At 43.7% G+C, this 19,243-nt stretch overlaps 1 protein-coding gene across 8 annotated transcripts in view; it reads right to left on the minus strand.

The window, feature by feature from the left end:
- The window catches only part of LOC130837990 (liver carboxylesterase-like), a 97,147-nt gene that overhangs the window by 74,011 nt on the left and 3,893 nt on the right, over positions 1 to 19,243 (minus strand). For 4 of the 8 annotated variants that reach the window (XM_057710735.1, XM_057710736.1, XM_057710729.1 and 1 more), the window contains exons 1-2: positions 7,667 to 7,833; positions 4,422 to 4,629 (exon numbers count right to left, since the gene is read on the minus strand). In XM_057710735.1, coding sequence (XP_057566718.1) covers positions 4,422 to 4,629; positions 7,667 to 7,718 — 260 coding nt within the window. In that variant the 5' untranslated portion in view covers positions 7,719 to 7,833. Of the gene's footprint in view, positions 1 to 4,421; positions 4,630 to 7,666; positions 7,834 to 19,243 lie in introns of those variants that run through there. The other 4 variants (XM_057710734.1, XM_057710731.1, XM_057710732.1 and 1 more) reach the window with 3 other exon arrangements.

The following is a 19,243-nucleotide window of genomic DNA, read 5'->3' on the forward strand; positions in this document are numbered from 1 at the left end:
ACTGGGCTTGTGTATCAATATCCCACAAGCTGTGTGGAGCAGGGAAAATGAAAAAAAAAATTAAAAAAAAAAAGGTAGGAGAACAGCAGAACAATAGCAAGCTAAAAAATACGATAGTAGGAAACTAACAGATGTGTTAGAAAAAATTTTTAAAAAAAAGATAGAGCAATAGCTGAAGGTAAAACAATTGCAATATCCTAAGTGAGGAGGTGGGAAGAAGAAAAGAAAAAAGAAAAAAAAAGCCAGAAAAGGCCTTGGCTGTGGGGATGGGACTTAGACTAGGGCAGGAGTGGGGGGGGAAGTTAGGCAATGGGCAGAGCCTACCCTTAGAGAAGGCTCTGGGGGTGGTGGGGAATCAGGCTTAGGCCCAATGAGGTAGAGGGGCCCAGAAATGCCTCTGGTCCTGGGAGCAAAGGACCAGGTCAAGGTACTCAGCAGGCTCCCTGGGCCCGAGTTGGTGGGAGAGATGCTAGGCACCTCCCCAGTCCTCCAGTCATGGAGGGTCCCTCTCCCTTGGTTTCTCTTCTTTCCCACCCCCTCTGTCCTATTCCCCTAGAACCCTCACAGCTGCAGGGGGCACTGAAAGGCAGGAGACTAGACTCTGACATCCAACAGGCTTCCCAGGGCCAACTGGGCTAGGGTAACGCCTGCGGCACTTCCTCAGATCTCCCAGTCTACTAGGGTCCCTGTCTGCCTCTCTTCCTCTCCCCCATCTCCCACTCTCCTAGGTTCTAAGCAGCTGGAGGGGCCCTGGAGAATGAACGACCAGGTCTGGGAGCCCAGTCAGCCTCCCTGGCCAAGAGCGCAGGTGAAAGGCCCTCCAGCGTCCCCCATCCCCCAATCTCAAAGCCCCCACCCCCTCCTGTCTGCCTCTCCACCTCCTCGCCCCTCCTCCCTCCTTCCACACCCCCAGGACCCAGGCAGCTCGGAGGGGGCCTTGTAGGGTGGAGAACCCTGTTGGGGAGCCCAGCAGGCCCCCAAGCCGGGGAGCTCAGCAGATCCCCTGGCCTCCTGGGCAGGAGAAACCCAGTCATGGTTTCCCCGGTCTCCCCAGCCCCCAACGGTCCCTCCAGGCAGGAACCTCCGCCCTTCCCCAGTCATCTCCCAGGGGCGTCAATCCTGTCAGGCTTCCCCTTCCCCGCCCCACTGACTTCCCCCAGGTCCTACCCGGTTGCTGTGGGGTTCTTGCGGTCTGCTTGGGCCTCAGGTCCCCTGCTGGCCCTCCCTGGTAACTGTTCTATTTGTGGGGAGACACGATCTCTGCGTCTTCCCACGCCGCCATCTTGTCTCCTCCCCTTACTCCTTCTATATTAACTCATTTAATCTTCATAGCAGCCTCTTGATATAGGTTCTATTATTATCCCCATTTTACACTTGAGAAACTGAGGCACAGAGAGGTTAGAGAATCTGCCCAAGATCACACAGCCAGAAAGAACCATACTATGTAGTGTTTATGTTTCCAAGGACATCATAAGCCACATTTCCAGTTCTCAGAAAACAGGAATGACTGCCCCCAGAATGTCGATGAGGTAGCTGAAGCACTGAGGTGCTTGGATGACACAGCTCTCAAGTGGCAGAGTCAGAGCCCCAAAGATAATCTCTGGATTTCCATCCGGGGGAACCTTCCCAGATCACCAAGACAAGGGGCATAATATTCATGAAAGAAGACAATCAAATGTTAAAAAAGGGAAAAAGAGTCAATGTCACTAGTATTCAGATAATGCAGAAGAAAAAGAATAATCATATATGTAACGATGATAAAAATTATTATCATTCTATTGGCCACTCAATAGGCAAAACTATTTTTAATAACCCCAAGCATTGCCAAAAATTTTGTTAATGAAGGTTTTCATATATTAATTAAAGGGGTTCAGGTGGAATATTTCTGAAGGGAAATTTTTAAAATACTCAGAAATGTCACTTCTTAGAACTTATCCAAAAATATTTATGAGTATGCATGAAGATTTAGCTACACGGTGTTCATCATAGTGCTACTTATATTATCAAAATCATCAAGAACAGTTAATGATCCCAAATAAGAGACTGGATAAGTAAATTATGGCTCAATACACAATGTAATGCAGCTGAAATGTCAGGTTGTGATATGTAATGACATAGAATGATGTTTATGATACACTTTCAAGAGCAAAACAGGCATCTAAAGTATCTGTACCATGTGATATGACATTGTGATATAAGAAGCAATATGATTTGATCTTTGTCCAGTTTCTGCTGAAGAGCTCTTAAAACCCTTTCCTGAGTGGTGTATACTGCTGGGTTGAGGAGGTGACATTTGGACCCACCTAAGGGCAGGCACTGGTTGCCAGAGGAGCAACCATGTGATCAGAGGGCTGCAACTTTCCGTCCCAGCCCCCTGACCTCTGGAAAGGGGAGATGGGCTGGAGAGGAATATATCACCAACGACCAGTGATTTCAATCCTCCTGACCATGTAATGAAGCCTCCATTAAACCCAAAAGGACAGGGTTCAGAGAGCCTCCTGGTTGGTGAACACAAACTCTTCTAAGTGCCAGCGTGCTGGGTCCCAAACCGCAGAAGGGTGGATGCTCCTTTGTTAGGGATCTCACCTTACGGATCTCTTCATCTGCTTAGTGGCCTGTACCCTTTAATATCCTTCATAACAAACAGGTAATCTAGTGAGTATACCAATTTCCTGAGTTCTGTGAGCTGCTCTGGCAAGTTAATAGAACCCATGGAGGGGATCATGGTAACCTCTAATGTACAGCCAGTTGGTCAGAAGCATAGGAGACAACTTGGACTTGGCACTGGCATGTGAAGCAGAGGGAGTTATTGTGGAACTGAGCCCTTAATCCATGGAATCTGGTGCTATCTCTGGGAAGAGACTGTCAGAAATAGTTAAATGGTTGGGCACCCAGATGGTGTGTGAGAATTGCTTTTTGGTGCAGGGGAAAAAATACATACATTAGAATTGGGCACAGAAAATTATGAGATTCCTTTTCAAGGGAGAAATTATGCAACAGATAAAAGACCAGAAAAATTGAATCTAAAAGATGAAGAGCAGTTCTCACTGGGTGGTGGAATTGTGTACAATTTTCATTTTCTTACCTTTACTTACCTATATTTCCTCACTTTTATGTAAGAAGCATGTATTACATAACTAGTTGCAATCAGGAAACAAAATGTATACTTGCAATAAAAAATATTACAATCAGAAATAAAAAGAATGAATATTATTTTAAAAGAAATAGAAAAAGTAAGGAAGGAAGAGAAGGAGAGAACAGAAGAGAAGAGAAGAGAAGAAGAGACGAAAAGAAAATGCAGCAAGAGGCAGGACTCTGGAAATTATTAGGAATCTCTTGTTCAGATAAATAAGGTCTGAATCAATGCTTGTAGACAAGCAAAGTGCTTTGGGGGACAGTTGTGAGTCTTTTTTGCCCAACTTGGCCAGCTAACTAGGACACAACAACCAGCATTCTGCTTGTGACTAGGTAGTTAGACACATCTGTGAGTTGAGAACTAGGGCACTACCCACCCACACATCTCCTGGTACAACTCACTCCCCACTACGGTAAAGTTCAAGAAGGAAAATAAATAGAATTGTGAAAATTAATAAAAGGAAACCTCACTAACATGGAATCTGGAGGTCAGGAAGGGGAGATCTCAGGAACATACCACTCCACTTCAATACAGATCCCCCTAGGAAGAGACATACTGTGCACTTCTGGCCAGAAGTGACACCACTTTACTATGAAAAAGATTTCCCCCTTGCCTGGCAACAGCTCAGCCAATGAGAGACTGTCATTACTCAGCCAATTAAAAGCCACCACACAACAAACTCCCAGTTTCCTCCAATGGACTTTCAGTTAATAACAGTGCTTCTGAATTTCCCCTTGGCTTCTATAAAAGAGTTTCCTTTCCTTTGTTTTATCAGACTTGCATATGGTTCTCCATAGTTGCATGTCCCCATTTGCAATTCTTGCCACTTCCAAATAAATCCCTGGTTTTGCCGGTAAAATATCTGGTTGTTTTATTGTTTTTGGTTAACAGAACCATTACCTGTGAAACCCCTCACCTGCTCAACTTTCCATTTTTTCCATAGCACTTATCATATTCTAACATATTACATAGGCTACTTATTTGCATATTGTTTACTACCTGTCTACCCCTGCTAGAATGCAAGCTCCATGAAGGTGGGAGCTTTGTTCTGTTCACCAATAGCTTGCAGGAAACTAGCAGATGCCTGGCAGAGTTGCTCAATAAATATTGCTGAATAAATGGCTCTAGAATGCTTGAGCATTCTGGAATGGTTTTAACTATCTACAATATCTCGAGGACTCCAGGACAAAGTACGAGCCACTGAGAGGATTGCCTTGGCTCCTTCCTGCATCCCTTTGAGGCTAACATCCCCACCGAAAGATGCCAAAGCCACACCTTGACTTACATGGGAGGGTAAGAGGTGGTATTCTTCACGAAGATCCATGGTTCTGCAGGCTGCGGCGGAGCAAACCTCAAGGATCCAAGAGGGGGCTTGGCAAAAGGGACTCCCAGGAAAACGGCCACAGGCTGTGGGATTCCTTCTAAGTTGACATATTTCCCCAGGACTCTGCCCAGTGTGGTGTCCACAACAGGTGGTGAGGGTGGCTGCCCTGCTGGACATTGAGAAGAAATGAGGGCATGTCAGTGCTGAAGGTTTGAACCGGATTCTGGGTGGATTTTGTTACTTTTGCCACGTGATCTTGAATGTCCCTTCAACCCTCCAAGCCTCAGTTTTTTCTTATGTAAGAGACAGTGAAGCTAACCGTCCTTCCTCACTCACAGGGCTATCCGAAGGAGCGGATTGGAATTGGAGAAGTAACAGCATCAAATAAGACATAAATGCCAAAAGGAGAGCCTCTGGGAATGAAGGCACTCAGTTTCCACACTCAGGAGCCTCTGGAAACCATCATCCACTGGACCTGGCGCTCAGCGGCAGCTGGATGAGAGGATGGACGAGCGGCGGTCACCCTTCTCAGAAAGCTGCCCTTCTGTGGAGCATGAGCCACACATGCAGCTGACCCTGCTGCTGGGAAGAAGTGGTCCTCTCTCAGCGTCCTGAGAGCGGCACCAAGCAAGGTCCCCTAGGAGACAGAAGAGGGAGCCAGGCCCTCTGGCCGGTGGCTTCATGGAAGCAGGGACCTTGGAGCTGGGACTTGCAGTAGTGGAAGGAGTGACAAGGGGAGGTGGAAGAGGGGGTATCAAGGTATAAACAGATGAGACTGGGCAGAGGTGAGGCTCTGGACAGCAAAGCGCAAGGCCTGCCTGAGGAGGAGCGGGGGGCCCACGTGGGGCAGGAAGAGCAATGGGGGCGGAACATAATCCTGGATGAGACAGGTTCCTGCCTGGGAGGGTCTCAATGCTGGGCCAACGATTCAGGCTTATTTAGTGGGTAAATGAGCAGCAGTGAACCGTCCCGGAGTAAGAGAGAGGGACACAATCGTCTTGAAGAGGCTCCTTCGGCTGACTCTGAGCAGGGTCATCCAGAGGGAACGAGATTCCATGTCCCATTCTCGTGGAGCAGACAGTTCTTTCTCACTGAGCTGAAAAGCCTCTCCCTGCATCTGCCACATCAGTCCTGCACCTAGCTGCTCTGGGACCATCCTGCAGTCCTGTGGCAGGTAGCCTTAGCAACCCATGTTTATGCCCATCCCTCAAGTCTTCTCTTGTCTGTCCTCAGCAGCTTCAGTTTGTTTAAGCATCCTAACAGGAAATGATTTCTAGCCTCTTATCCTCCCAGTTGTTCCCCTTTAGATACAGACAAAATCCCCTCCCTCAAAGTATGTGGCCAGAACAGAAGAGAATAATCCAGATTTGGTCTTATAGACAAACCCACTGATAACCCTCAAGAGAGATGAAGTGGACAGATGTCCAATTGGTGAGGGTGAAGAAGAGGGAGATGGGCTGAGAGGCATAGGCAATACTGGTAACAGCAACAGTTACCACTTGTGTTACAGGTAATGTTTGCATATTGAGCACTTGCTATGTGCAACATGGGCATTCCAGTTCCTTTAAACTAATCTCCACAAAAGTTTTGCTAGGTAGACATTGATATGCCCATTTTACAGATAAGGTAACTGAGAAAATAGATGCAGCCAGTATGGATCTTCTAAAGGTGGAAACAATATGGCCCTGCCAGGGGGTAACCAGCAGTAAGGGAATAATCAGCTCCTAATTTGGTTCTTACTCTGCTCTTACCCTCAGCGCCAGGCCTCTCACAGTGTCATAGCACCAGGAGGAAGAGAAAACCTAATGGAGCCTGGGCTGTCAGAGCACTGATGGTTACAGCAGAGGCCTTGGCCTCAGGAGGGAGACATAAAATTCAGAGCGTGATTTTGCAGTTGACCTTGGGCATGAGCACTTCCTTCTCTGAGTCTCAGTTTCTCCCTCTATAAAATGGCACAGATGCATTCTGAGGTCCCTTGCTGCACCCTTCTACTAACCATGTCTTTTATGTTCTGTATTCTGATGCTCTGACATCTGGAGCCTTGCTGATTCTGGAGGGACTGCTCTTCCTAGAGTTAGCCAGTTCCTTGAGATAGGAATGAACTTCCCCTTCAAGCATGCCAGAGCCTGAACCCCAATCACCTTCTCTACCAGGCCCCACAACTGGCCATTATCATCCTGCCCTATTCACTCCAGGGCAAAGTACCTGACAACTGTGTAGTCCCTAAGCCCCAGAATCTGTTGAAATTGGCTATTCACCAATTCCTAAGCTGCTTATCCTGCCTCACCTCTTCCTTCCCCCACAGCAACCAGGATAAAGGCCCCAACCCCCAGTTCTCCTTCTTCCCTGTGCCTGGTGACCCACCCAGGGCTTTACCTCCATGCCCACTATGGTAGGGCCATACTCCTTGCTCTGGGGAAATAGAGTCTTAAACCATCTTTTCAATGACAGTTGGCTCCTGATCTGTGGGCCTTAGAATACCCCTAATTGTCTATTAATACACTTTTATTTTTGGCTGCCCCCACGAGGCATTCAGGATCCTAGTTCCCTCATCAGGGAGTGAACCTGAATCCCCTGCAGAAGAAGTGCATAGTCTTAACTACTGGATCGACAGGGAAGTTCCAATACACTGTCTTTCAAGACAACCTCTTTATCCCTTTTTTGCACTTTCTCCATTCCAGGCACACTTTAGAAACAGCAGCCCATTTCAACCTCACAACAGCCCAATGATGCAGATAGAGCTGTCACCCCCACTTTATAGAGGGGGCAACTGAGGCACAGAAAAAGGAAATCCTTTGCCCGAGCTCACAGTGCTAGTTGGTGCTGAGGTGGGATGCAAACCCACACACTCTGTCTGCAGAGGCAGGATTAATATTCTGGAAAGCTACACTCTAGGATTTGGACACATCCCTATTAGCAATTAAGATGAAAAGATATGGAGCTCTCCAAAGTCCTTAGCTGGGATGCGGGAGATTAGCTGGTTGTCCTCCTCTGGTGTGGTGGTTTGCAGCCAAGTCTAGGGTGTTTATTGTCCACTGTGTCGCCTGCCGCGCGGGACCGGCTGGGCTAGACCATCCAAGTCCAGAGAGCCCACGCTGCTGCAGAACCTGGCCTGTCACTCCTTTGCCCTGTAAGCATCTCCTCCACCTTGTCCCCCACAGGGATTTCCAAAGGTCCCCTGCTGTTTGCATTTCAGGAGGACTCACCCAATGCTGTGGAACTGGCAAAGGAGGACAGGACCAAAGTGAAGAGCCACATCTTTGAAAGAGAGCAGCTTCTGTGCCCACAGGTCTCTGTGCTTCTCAGAGCAGTTGTTCCATTTCTGGCCCCCAGCTGCCTCCCCAAGCTCCTGCCCCAGCTGCTCAATACCTAATCAGCAAGTAATAGAAAAGCTCTCCTCCCTTCCCTGTGGTTGGCAGTTTCCAGGTCTGTAAGCCACGCCCACTCAGAGTTTACCCTGTTTGAAGTCTAAAAGCCTGGACTTAACTCTCCAGTTACAGGTAGCCACAGATTCTTCAAACCAAATGTTTCATAAGTATTCTCTCTACCCGGACTCTAGTGCACTGTGAGCCACCCAAGGCAGGCACAAGCAGACAGAGGCCTTTAGACAAGGGGAGGGCTCAGTCTGGGGCTCTGAGAACAACTTGAAAACTTTCAGAGTGACTCCCATACCCACAGCTGCCAAGCTGGGCGATTTAGGGCAAATCTTTTCATTTTCCTGGCCTCCTTTTTCATAGAGTTTGATGCTCTTATTTTGAAAATATCTTAAATTTCATTCAGTCTCCCTTCTGATACCTAAATCAACTTTACACTACTCCTGCCAAGTGACTCAGCCTCCTGTCGCACACCTTCCAGTTCAGGGAACTCATTACCTCTCCAGGCAGGGGTCTTTGGGTAGAACGTTCTTACTCTAAAGTTACTCCATCTCTCCATAGTCTTTGGCTGTAATTCATTTGTCCATCCCTCCACTCTTCCTTCCATTTATTCATTATTTTATTTATACATTCATTCTCCAAACATTTACCAAAAGCCTGGCACTATGCTAAGTGTTATGGTCACAAACATAAATGCAGGATGTGTTCCATCTCCTGGAGGAGCTCACCATGTAATAGATAAGACAGATGCAGGGAGAGGTGATAGATAGATTGCAATGCAATGTGAAAGCCCCAAAGTAGAGGGATACAAAGTGCTCTGAGTGCACCTGTGAAAGTGCTGCCTATCTACTAGGGACACAAGGAGGATGCTCAGAGCCTGTCTTCTAGCATCAGTAAGTGTCCAACAATCGGACATTCTCTAAATACACTGTGGTAGAGCTGGCTAAGGAAATACTATGCTTTCACTCAGCCTAGTGATGCACATCTCTATTTGTTGAAAAGCAAATGCAGTCACAATGTATTGTGAAGGGGAAAAAAACAGATTACAATATAGTTATGACTACTTTGGGATACAGTTTGGCAGTTCCTCAAAAATCAAATACAGGGACATCCCTGGTGGTCCAGTGGTTAAGATGCTGTGCTTCCACTGCAGGGGTCATGGGTTCAATGCCTGGTCAGAGAACTAAGGTCCTGCGTGCTGCGTGGTATGGCCAAAAGTATTTAAAAATTAAAAAAAAAAGGAAACAGAGTTACCATATTTCCCAACAATTTCACTCCTAGGTATATACCTATAACATGTTTTGTATGAAAACATATCCACACAAAAACTTGTACACAAATAGCAGTGTTATTCGTAATGGCCCAAATATCCAGGAACTGATGAATGGACAAATAAAATCATACCTGTCTATACAATGGAATAGTATTCAGCCATAAAAGGAAATGAAGTACTGGTACATGCTAAACATGGATGAACCTTGAAAATATCACACTAATGAAAGAAGGCAGACATGAAAGGACATATATTATATGATTCTATTTACATGAAATGTCTAGATTAAGCAAATCCACGGAGGCAGAAAGGAGCTTAGTGGCTGCTGTGGGCCCGGGGTGGGGGATGATGTATGGCTGCTAATGGGTAGAGGCTTCTCTTTAAAAAATGTGAGGAAAAAAAAAAAAAGTGAGGAAAGTTTTCTGGGATTACACAGTGATGATGGTTGTACATCTCTGTGGATATACTGAAAAACCACTGAATTGTACGCCTTAAAAAGGTGAATTTTGTGGTGTGTGAATTATCTTTCAGTAAAGAAATATTTTTAAAAAGCTAGTCACGTGGGGACTTCCCTGGTCGTGCAGTGGTTAGAATTCCGAGCTCCTGATGCGGGCGGCCCAAGTTCAATCCCTGACTGGGGAAGTAGATCCTACACGCATGCCGCAACTAAAAAGCCCATGTGCCGCAACTTAGACCCAGTGCAGCCAAATGAATAAGTAAATAAGGAAATATTTAAAAATAAACTATTTAAAATAAAAAAATAGAGTCATGTATAATATCCCATTATACTATAGAAAAACATCTTTCGGGAGGAAAATTTTGGGAAGGTTATACATCTAATTTGTGTTGCAGCAGCTATTTCCTGGAGATAATATTTGTGAGTGTTTTTATCAGTATTTTCCACTTTTATTCATTCAGACACCCATTTGACCAATATTTACGGAGCACTCACTGTGTGGGAACCACTGTGCTGAGGGTTTTGTATGCAGGATCTCACTTCTCAGAATAAACCTGCAGATTGAAACTGTGATCTCCCAGCGCTCAGTGAGGACCAGGAAATGGCCCACAGTCACACAGCAAGCGAGAGGAAGAGCTGAGGATTGAACAAAACCCGCACAATGTTACAGCCCTCACTCTAAACATTGTGTTAACTGGAGTCGGGAGATGTGAAATTCGTTTTGGCCAATGGAGACGGAGCAGATGTGAAGGGGTTGTCTCTAGGGCAGCAGACTGAAGGGGCGCCTGTGCTTCCTCCATGCTTGCGCTGCTTTCCAACCGTCACGTGTCAAAACTGGCCTCCTCCGGGCCAGACGATATTGACATTAGGGAGAACTGGGCAACCACAAAGCACATGACAAACTTAAAAAAGCTCCTGGGCTCTTGGCCAAGGTCATAGGTTATAGCTGAAATGAAGCTTCTGGGACCAACGTTCAAACGTGGTGCTCATTTGCAATCATTCTAGCCACCGTGGCAGGCCGGTGAGGGGTGAGGGCTCCGGAGAGCAGTAGAGCAGTCCCCAGAGGTGACTGCGTCCACAGAGACTGACCTGGGCTGGGGCGCCTCCATTTTACCAGGAAAGGAACATGGGCCCTAAAGAGCATCCTAGTAGAACACCCTATCTCTATCCACACTGAACAATCCAGGCTGTCTTCCTAAGCAGACAGCAAGGCTGTTTTGAATCACTTAGCACTCATACACACAGACAGACACACACACACACACACACACAACACAGAGACACACACAAACAGCAAAGACATAACCAGCTGGCCTTTACAACTTGGGACACAACCTGGCTCTTAGACTATGAAGACTGCAGGATGCTGCCTTAGCAAAAAGTAAAAGGTAAGGATGAATTATCCTCCCAGTCCCACTGTTCCATCACATGCTCTCTTGTGACACCCACAACGCTGCGAACTCGGGCAGAGGTTGATGTATCTGGCTGCAGCCTGCATGCCCACTCCTGGCTCATGATGACACAGCAGAAGTGTGTGAGGCATCAAGCCAGACCTTAACTTGCTTGACCTGGGTCCTCTCCCTGGGTCACACCAGCCATAGGAGGTACAGCTCTTATTTCAGTGGCATTTGATAGAGAGTACAGCTTTTAACTTGGGAAACTGCCATATGGAACAAGATAGTCTGAAGAGTAAAATCTGAGACTGGCCTTAATGACTCAGGAGTTGAGCAAGTCTCGGGAAAGAAGACACCTCTAAGCTCTAAATCAGCCCCCTGCCATAACGATTTTGACAGGCTACCACACACCAGGGAGATTACTATGATTATTAGAAGTGGGATAATTGCCAATGTCTAGAGTGTACTTTAAAGGCATGGTCCCCAAGACCTAAATCAATCAAAATTGAATAAGTCAGGGAAGGACCTCATTGAAAGAGTCAGTTTCTTAAGCCACGTGGCTTGCTCAGTGATCTCCTGCCCAAGTGATGTTCAACTTCCCCAGAAGTGTTAATCCAGGTGCCTCAAGTGCCGTGGACCGCAGCACAGACACCTACTTGTTCAGCTCAAAGAGAAGCCGTGGCTATTTTATTATCAAGAACAAGCTGTGCAGAGAGTCTAAGGATTTTTGTTGGGCAGCCATTGTGCTAGCAGAAGATCCCGCAATACTTTTAGCAGTTGAGGAGAGGTTCCTGGTCACAGCCTCATCTGCACTTGCTCCTACCTGGGGCGGGGTAGTAATCTGCGAAAGGAAGCTAATTCTGAATCACGAACACCTCTTGATAATTCCCACTTGAGTCTGTGTCTCAGGGCTGGGAAGGCATCAGCCATGGAGGCCAATAAAATTTGAGGGTCTGTAGACCACACAGGCATATTTATGCCAGTTATCCTTGCCTTGTGTCTGTGTTTTTGTACAGAGTTTGGCATCAGAGGCAGGGAATGAGAGCCAGGGAAGTGGACCCCCAGGGTCAGGTTGTCTGACACAATACAGAGGGGACTGAGTTTGTTCCAGGGAAACTGAGGCATTGGAAATCAGGGTAAGTTTGTGGCAGGAAAAACTGCAGAATCAGCACCATCATGGCAAATCCTACAGTCATGTGCAAGTTGGATTATCATTATTTGCAATGTCCTCACGTATCCTAACAATGGCCTTATCTTTCCAGGCCACAGCAAGGCAAAAGGTGGACAAAAGAATCATAAGAGATCTTGTTGGTATAAGAATTAGGAAAAGAATGGTCAAAGAGGGAAGAAGAAATGGAATGAAACTTTCTGGATCCAATGTCTTGGTAGGAAGTAGTTTACCTCAGTTTTGGCTACTTCTCTTCCTAGTCAATTTAATTTTGAGGTCTCCAGCAGGTGTGCCCTTCCTAGAGTCTAGAGAAACCCTTTTAAGTTGAGAAATGAGGACCCAAGGGTTAAGCCCCTGATATTTGCCTGTCATCTGGGTAGTGAGGAGGACCTGTTTTAACAGGTTCCCTTCTAAGAAGATTCAAGGGCAGTCTTTGTGCATAGTGATTCCAAATCAGCAAGGTGGCGAAAGAACTTGAAACTTTAGTTTGCTGAGTCATAGCCAGATATTTGAGGAAAGTAGAAGAATTCAGGATTCAGTCCAGTTTGCAGCAAGATGTGTTGGATTTATCTTTGTATCCATAACACTTAGCATAGTGCCAGGCATTTGTTAAGTGTTTGGAGAATGAATAAATGAAATAATGAATAAATGGAAGGAAGGATGGAGGGATGGATGAATGAATAATTAGAGCCAAAGACTATGGAGAGATGGAGTGCCTTTATTGTAAGAACATTGCTAAATGGAGTATTTGTAAATGGAATATTTCTTGCCCTATCAATAAACAAAGGATGTCACAGTCATCAGCGATTTCAGCCCTCCAACGTGAGCCACTGAGCCGAGAAAACTTAGGACTGAAAAGAATACCTGCCATCAGACTGCAAGCCACTCCCTGTGGTGAGTCCTGAGGAAACTCAGGACTTAAAATACAGGCCCCAGGAAATGAATTGTCGGTGCTGCCTTTTTGCACTAGGAACTCTGGTCTTAAGTGCTGGGTACAAGGCCTCTGCACACATCTGGGCCTTTGATAGTCTTTTTTAATCTCCTTTATTGCCAGTACAAGCGACATCTGAATTCTGGATTACATGATGAGAAGTTAAGTTGTAGACTCTGGGGAGGGAGCACTGAATCCAGGACGCTAGACCACTAGATACTCCTCAACCACAGGGAAGATTAACTGCAGAGAATTCTCACTAAGCCTTCTATCAGAGTGTAAGACCTGGCTTCGCCCAACTGTCTGCAACTGCCAGTGCTGGAAACGTCACACCAAACTACAAACAAGAGAGGAACACAAACTCACCCATCAGCACACAGACTACCTAAAGCCATATTAACCTCACAGATACCCTAAAACACACCATCTGACATGGCCCTGCTCATCAGATAGAAATAGCTCCACACACCAGAAAGCAGGCACCACACCTTCCCATCAAGAAGCCTACCCAGGACACTGGACCAACCCCAACATAGGGGGCAGAGGGCAGAAACAAGAGGAATTACTACTAGGCAGCATAGGAAAAGGAGACATCAAACACTATAAAGTAGACAAAATGAGAAAACAAAGAAACACCTTGCAGGCAAAGGAGCAACATAAAAACATACAAAAAAAAAAAAAAAATACAAGACCAAATAAATGAAGAGGAACTAGGCAAATTGCCTGAAAAAGAATTCAGAGTAATGATAATAAAGATAATCAAAAATCTTGAAAACAAAATAGAGAGAACACAAGCAACATTTAATAAGGACCTAGTAGACTTCCTAGGTGGCGCATTGGGTAAGAATCCACCTGCAAATGCAGGAGACACAGGTTCGATCCCTGCCCCAGGAAGATACCACATGCCATGGAGTAACTAAGCCCATGAGCCACAACTATTGAGCCCATGTGCCGCAACTACTGAAGCCCATGCTCCTAGAGCCCATGCTCTGCAACAAGAGAGGCCACCACAATGAGAAGGCCATGCACCACAAGGAAGAGTAGCCCCTGATCACCACAAATAGAGAAAGCCCATGTGCAGCAATGAAAACCCAACACAGCCAATAAAATAAATAAATAAATAAATAAGGACCTAGAAGAACTAAAGAGCAAACAAAAAGTAATGACCAATGAAATAATTGAAATTAAAAATACTCTAGATGGTATAAACAGCAGAATAACTGAGGCAAAAGAATGAATAAGTGAGTTGGAAGATAGAATGGGGGAAATAACTGCCACAGAGCAGGAAAGAGAAAAAAGAATGGAAGACAGTCTCAGAGACCTTGGTGACAACATGAAGCACACCAAACTTCAAATCATAGGCATCCCAGAAGAAGAAGAAAAAGAGAAAGGGTCTGAGAAAATATTTGAAGAGGTTATAGTGGAAAATTTCCCCAACATGGGAAAGGAAATAATTCATCAAGTCCAAGAAGCACAGAGAGTCCCATACAGAATAAACCTAAGGAGAAATACACCGAGGCCCATATTAATCAAACTAACAACAATTAAACCCAAAGAAAAAATATCAAAAGCAGCAAGAGAAAAGCAACAAATAACATATAAGGGAAAACCCATAAGGATAACAACTGATCTTTCTGCAGAAACTCTGCAGGTCAGAAGGGAGTGGCAGGATATACTGAGTATCTTGAAAGAGAAAAACCTACAGCCAGGAATACTCTACCTAGCAAGAATCTCATTCAGATTCAACAGAGAAATCAAAAGCTTTGCAGACAAGCCAAAGTTAAAAGAATTCAGCACCACCAAACCAGCCTTACAAGAATTGCTTAAGGAACTTTTCCAAGCAGGAAACAAAAGAGAAGGAAAAGACCTACAAAAACATATCTAAAAAAGTTAAGAAAATGGTAATAGGAGCACACATGTCAATAATCACCTTAAATGTAAATGGATTAAATGCCCCAACCAAAAGACACAGACTGGCTGAATGGATACACAAACAAGACCCCTATATATGCTGCCTACAAGAAACCCAATTCAGACCAAGGGACACATATAGACTGAAAATAAGGGGATGGAAAAAGATACTCCATGCAAATGGAAGTCAAAAGAAAGCTGGTATAGCAATACTCATATCAGACACATTAGACTTTAAAGTAAAGACTATTCCAAGAGACAAGGAAGGACACTACGTAATGATCAAGGGATCCATCCAAGAAGAAGATATAACAATTGTAAATATCTATGCACCCACCATAGGAGCACCTCAACACATAAGGCAAATGCTAACAGCCATAAAAGGGGAAATTGACAGTAACACAATAATAGTAGGAGACTTCAACACCCCACTTACATCAATGGACAGATCATCCAAACAGAAAATAAATGAGGACACACAAGCTTTAAAAGACACATTAGACCATCTTGACTTAATTGATATTTACAGGACATTCCATCCAAAAACTACAAAATACACTGTCTTCTCAAGTGCACATGGAACATTGTCCAGAAGAGATCACATCTTGGGTCACAAATGAAGCCTCGGTAAATTCAAGAAAATTGAAATCATATCAAGCATCTTCGGTGACCACAATGCCATGAGACTAGATATCAAGTATAGGAAAAAAAAGTGTAAAAAACACAAACACGTGAAGGCTAAACAATATGCTATTAAACAACGAAGAAATCACTAAAGAAATCAAGGAGGAAATCAAAAAATACCTAGAAACAAATGCCAATGAAAACACAAGAACCCAAAACCTATGGGACTCAGCAAAAGCAGTCCTAAGAGGGAAGTTTATAGCAATAAAGTCATACCTCAAGAAATAAGAAAAAATATCGAATAAATAATCTAACATTACACCTGAAACAACTAGAGAAAGAAGAGCAAAAAAACCCCAAAGTGAGCAGAAGGAAAGAAATCATAAAGATCAGATCAGAAATAAAAATGAAATGAAGGAAACAATAGCAAAGATCAATAAAACTAAAAGCTGGTTCTTTGAGAAGATAAACAAAATTGATAAACCATTAGCCAGACTCATCAGGAAAAAAAGGGAGAAGATGCAAATCAACAGAATTAGAAATGGAAAAGGAGAAGTAACAACAGACACCAGAGAAATACAAAACATCATGAGAGACTACTACAAGCAACTATATGCCAAGAAATTTGATAACCTGGAAGAAGTGGATAAATTCTTAGAAAAGTACAATCTTCCAAAACTGAACCAGGAAGAAATAGAAAATATGTACAGACCAATCACAAGTATGGAAATTGAGACTGTGGTGAAAAATCCCCTAACAAACAAAAGCCCAGGGCCAGATGGCTTCACAGGAGAATTCTATCAAACATTTTGAAAAGAGCTAACACCTATCCTTCTCAAACTCTTCCACAGTACAGCAGAAGGAGGAACATTCCCAAACTCATTCTATAAGACCACCATCACCCTGATACCAAAACCAGGCAAAGATGTCACAAAAGAAGAACATTACAGGCCAATATCACTGATGAATATAGATGCAAAAATCCTCAACAAAAAACTAGCTAACAGAATCCAACAGCACATTAAAAAATCATAAAGCATGGTCAAGTGGGGTTTATCCCTGGAATGCAAGGATTCTTCAATACATGCAAATCAATCAATGTGATACATCATATCAACAAACTGAAGGATAAAAAGTATATGATAATCTCGATAGATGCAGAAAAAGCTTTTGACAAAATTCAACATCCATTTATGATAAAATCTGTGCAGAAAATGGGCATAGAAGGAAATTACCTCAACATAATAAAAACCGTATATGAGAAACCAAAAGCCAGTATCATTCTCAATGGTGAAAAACTGAAGGAATTCCCTCTATCAACAGGAACAAGACAAAGGTGCCCACTCTCACCATTATTATTCAACATAGTTTTGGAAGTGTTAGCCACAGCATTCAGAGAAGAAAATGAAATAAAAGGAATCCAAATTAGAAAAGAAGTAAAATTGTCACTCTTTGCAGATGACATGATATTATACATAGAAAACCCTAAAGATTCTACCAGAAAACTACTAGCACTAATCGATGAATTTAGTAAAATAGCAGGATACAAAATTAATGTGCAGAAATCACTTGCATTCCTATACACTAACAGTGAAAGAACAGGAAGAGAAATAAAGGAAACTCTCCCATTTCCATTGCAACAAAAAGAATAAAATACCTAGGAATAAACCTGCCTAAGGAGGCAAAAGACCTGTATGCAGAAAACTATAAGACACTGATGAAAGAAATCATAGATGTTACAAACACATTGGAGAGATATACCATGGTCTTGGATTGGAAGAGTCAACATTGTGAAAATGACTTTACTACCCAAAACAACTTACAAATTCAATGCAATCCCTATCAAATTATCAACAGCATTTTTCACAGAACTAGAACAAGAAATTTTACGATTTGTATGGAAACGCAAAAGACCCCAATAGCCAAAGCAATCTTGAGAAGGAAAGATGGAGTTGGTGGAATTAGGCTTCCTGACTTCAAACTATACTACAAGGCCACAGTGATCAAGACAGTATGGTACTGGCACAAAAACAGAAAGGAACATCCATAGAACAGAATAGAAAACCCAGAGGTAAACCCAAGCACATATGGGCACCTTATATTTGACAAAGGAGGCAAGAATATACAATGGAAAAAAGACTGTCTCTTCAATAAGTGGTGCTAGGAAAACTGGACAGCAACATGTAAAAGAATGAAATTAGAACACTTCCTAACACCATACACAAAAATAAACTCCAAATGGATTAAAGACCTAAATGTAAGGCCAGACACTATAAAACTCCTGGAGGAAAACAGGCAGAACACTCTATGACATACTTCAAAGCAAGATCCTTTTTGACCCATCTCCTAGAATCATGGAAATAAAATCAAGAATAAACAAATGGGACCTAATGAAACTTAAAAGCTTTTGCACAGCGAAAGAAACCATAAACAAGACAAGAAGACAACCCTCAGAATGGGAGACAGTACTTGCCAACGAAGCAACAGACAAAGGATTAATCTCCAAAATACATAAGCAGCTCATGCATCTTAATACCAAAAAAGCAAATAACCCAATCCACAAACGGGCGGAAGACCTAAATAGACATTTCTCCAAAGAAGACATACAGATGGCCAACAAACACATGAAAAGATGCTCAACATCACTAATCATTAGAGAAATGCAAGTCAAAGCCATAATGAGGTATCACCTCACACCAGTGAGAATGGCCATCATCATAAAATCGAGAAACAATAAATCTTGGAGAGGGTGTGGAGAAAAGGGAACTCTCCTGCACTGTTGGTGGGAATGTAAGTTGGTACAGCCACTTTGGAAAATGGAAAGGAGGTTCCTTAAAAAACTACAAATAGAACTACCATATGACCCAGTAATCCCACTACTGGGCATATACCCAGAGAAAACCATAATCCAAAAAGAAACATGCACCATAATATTCATCACAGCACTATTTACAATAGCCAGGACATGGAAGCAACCTAAATGCCCATCAACAGATGAGTGGATAAAGAAGATGTGGTACATATATACAATGGAATATTACTCAGCCATAAAAAGGAATGAAATGGAGCTATATGTATTGAGGTGGATAGACCTGGAGTCTGTCATACAGAGCGAAGTAAGCCAGAAAGAGAAAAACAAATAATGTATGCTAACCCATATATACGAAATCTAAAAAAAAAAAAAAAAAAAATGGTACAGATGAACCCAGTGACAGGGCAAGAATAAGGATGCAGATGCAGAGAATGGACTTGAGGACATGGGGTTGGGATGGCAGGGAGCGAAGGGGAAGCTGGGACGAAGTGAGAGAGTAGCATAGACATATATATACTACCAACTGTAAAATAGGTAGCTAGTGGGAAGTTGCTGTATAAAAAGGGAGATCAACTTGATGATGGGTGATGCCTTAGGAGGCCAGGACAGGGAGGGTGGGAGGGCATCGCGGGAGGGAGGGGATATGGGTATATACGTATAAATACAGCTGATTCACTTTGGTGTACCTCAGAAAATGGCACAAGAGTGTAAAGCAATTGTATTTCAATAAAGAGCTTAAAAAAAAATGTCTCCCAAACATTGGTCAAATTTCTGACCAAGAGGAGGGACTGATAAATGGAATATTTATAAATGGAATATTTCCTGCCATATCAATAAAC

The sequence above is a fragment of the Hippopotamus amphibius genome, chromosome 16 (assembly GCF_030028045.1).
Source record: "Hippopotamus amphibius kiboko isolate mHipAmp2 chromosome 16, mHipAmp2.hap2, whole genome shotgun sequence".
NCBI lineage: Eukaryota > Metazoa > Chordata > Mammalia > Artiodactyla > Hippopotamidae > Hippopotamus > Hippopotamus amphibius.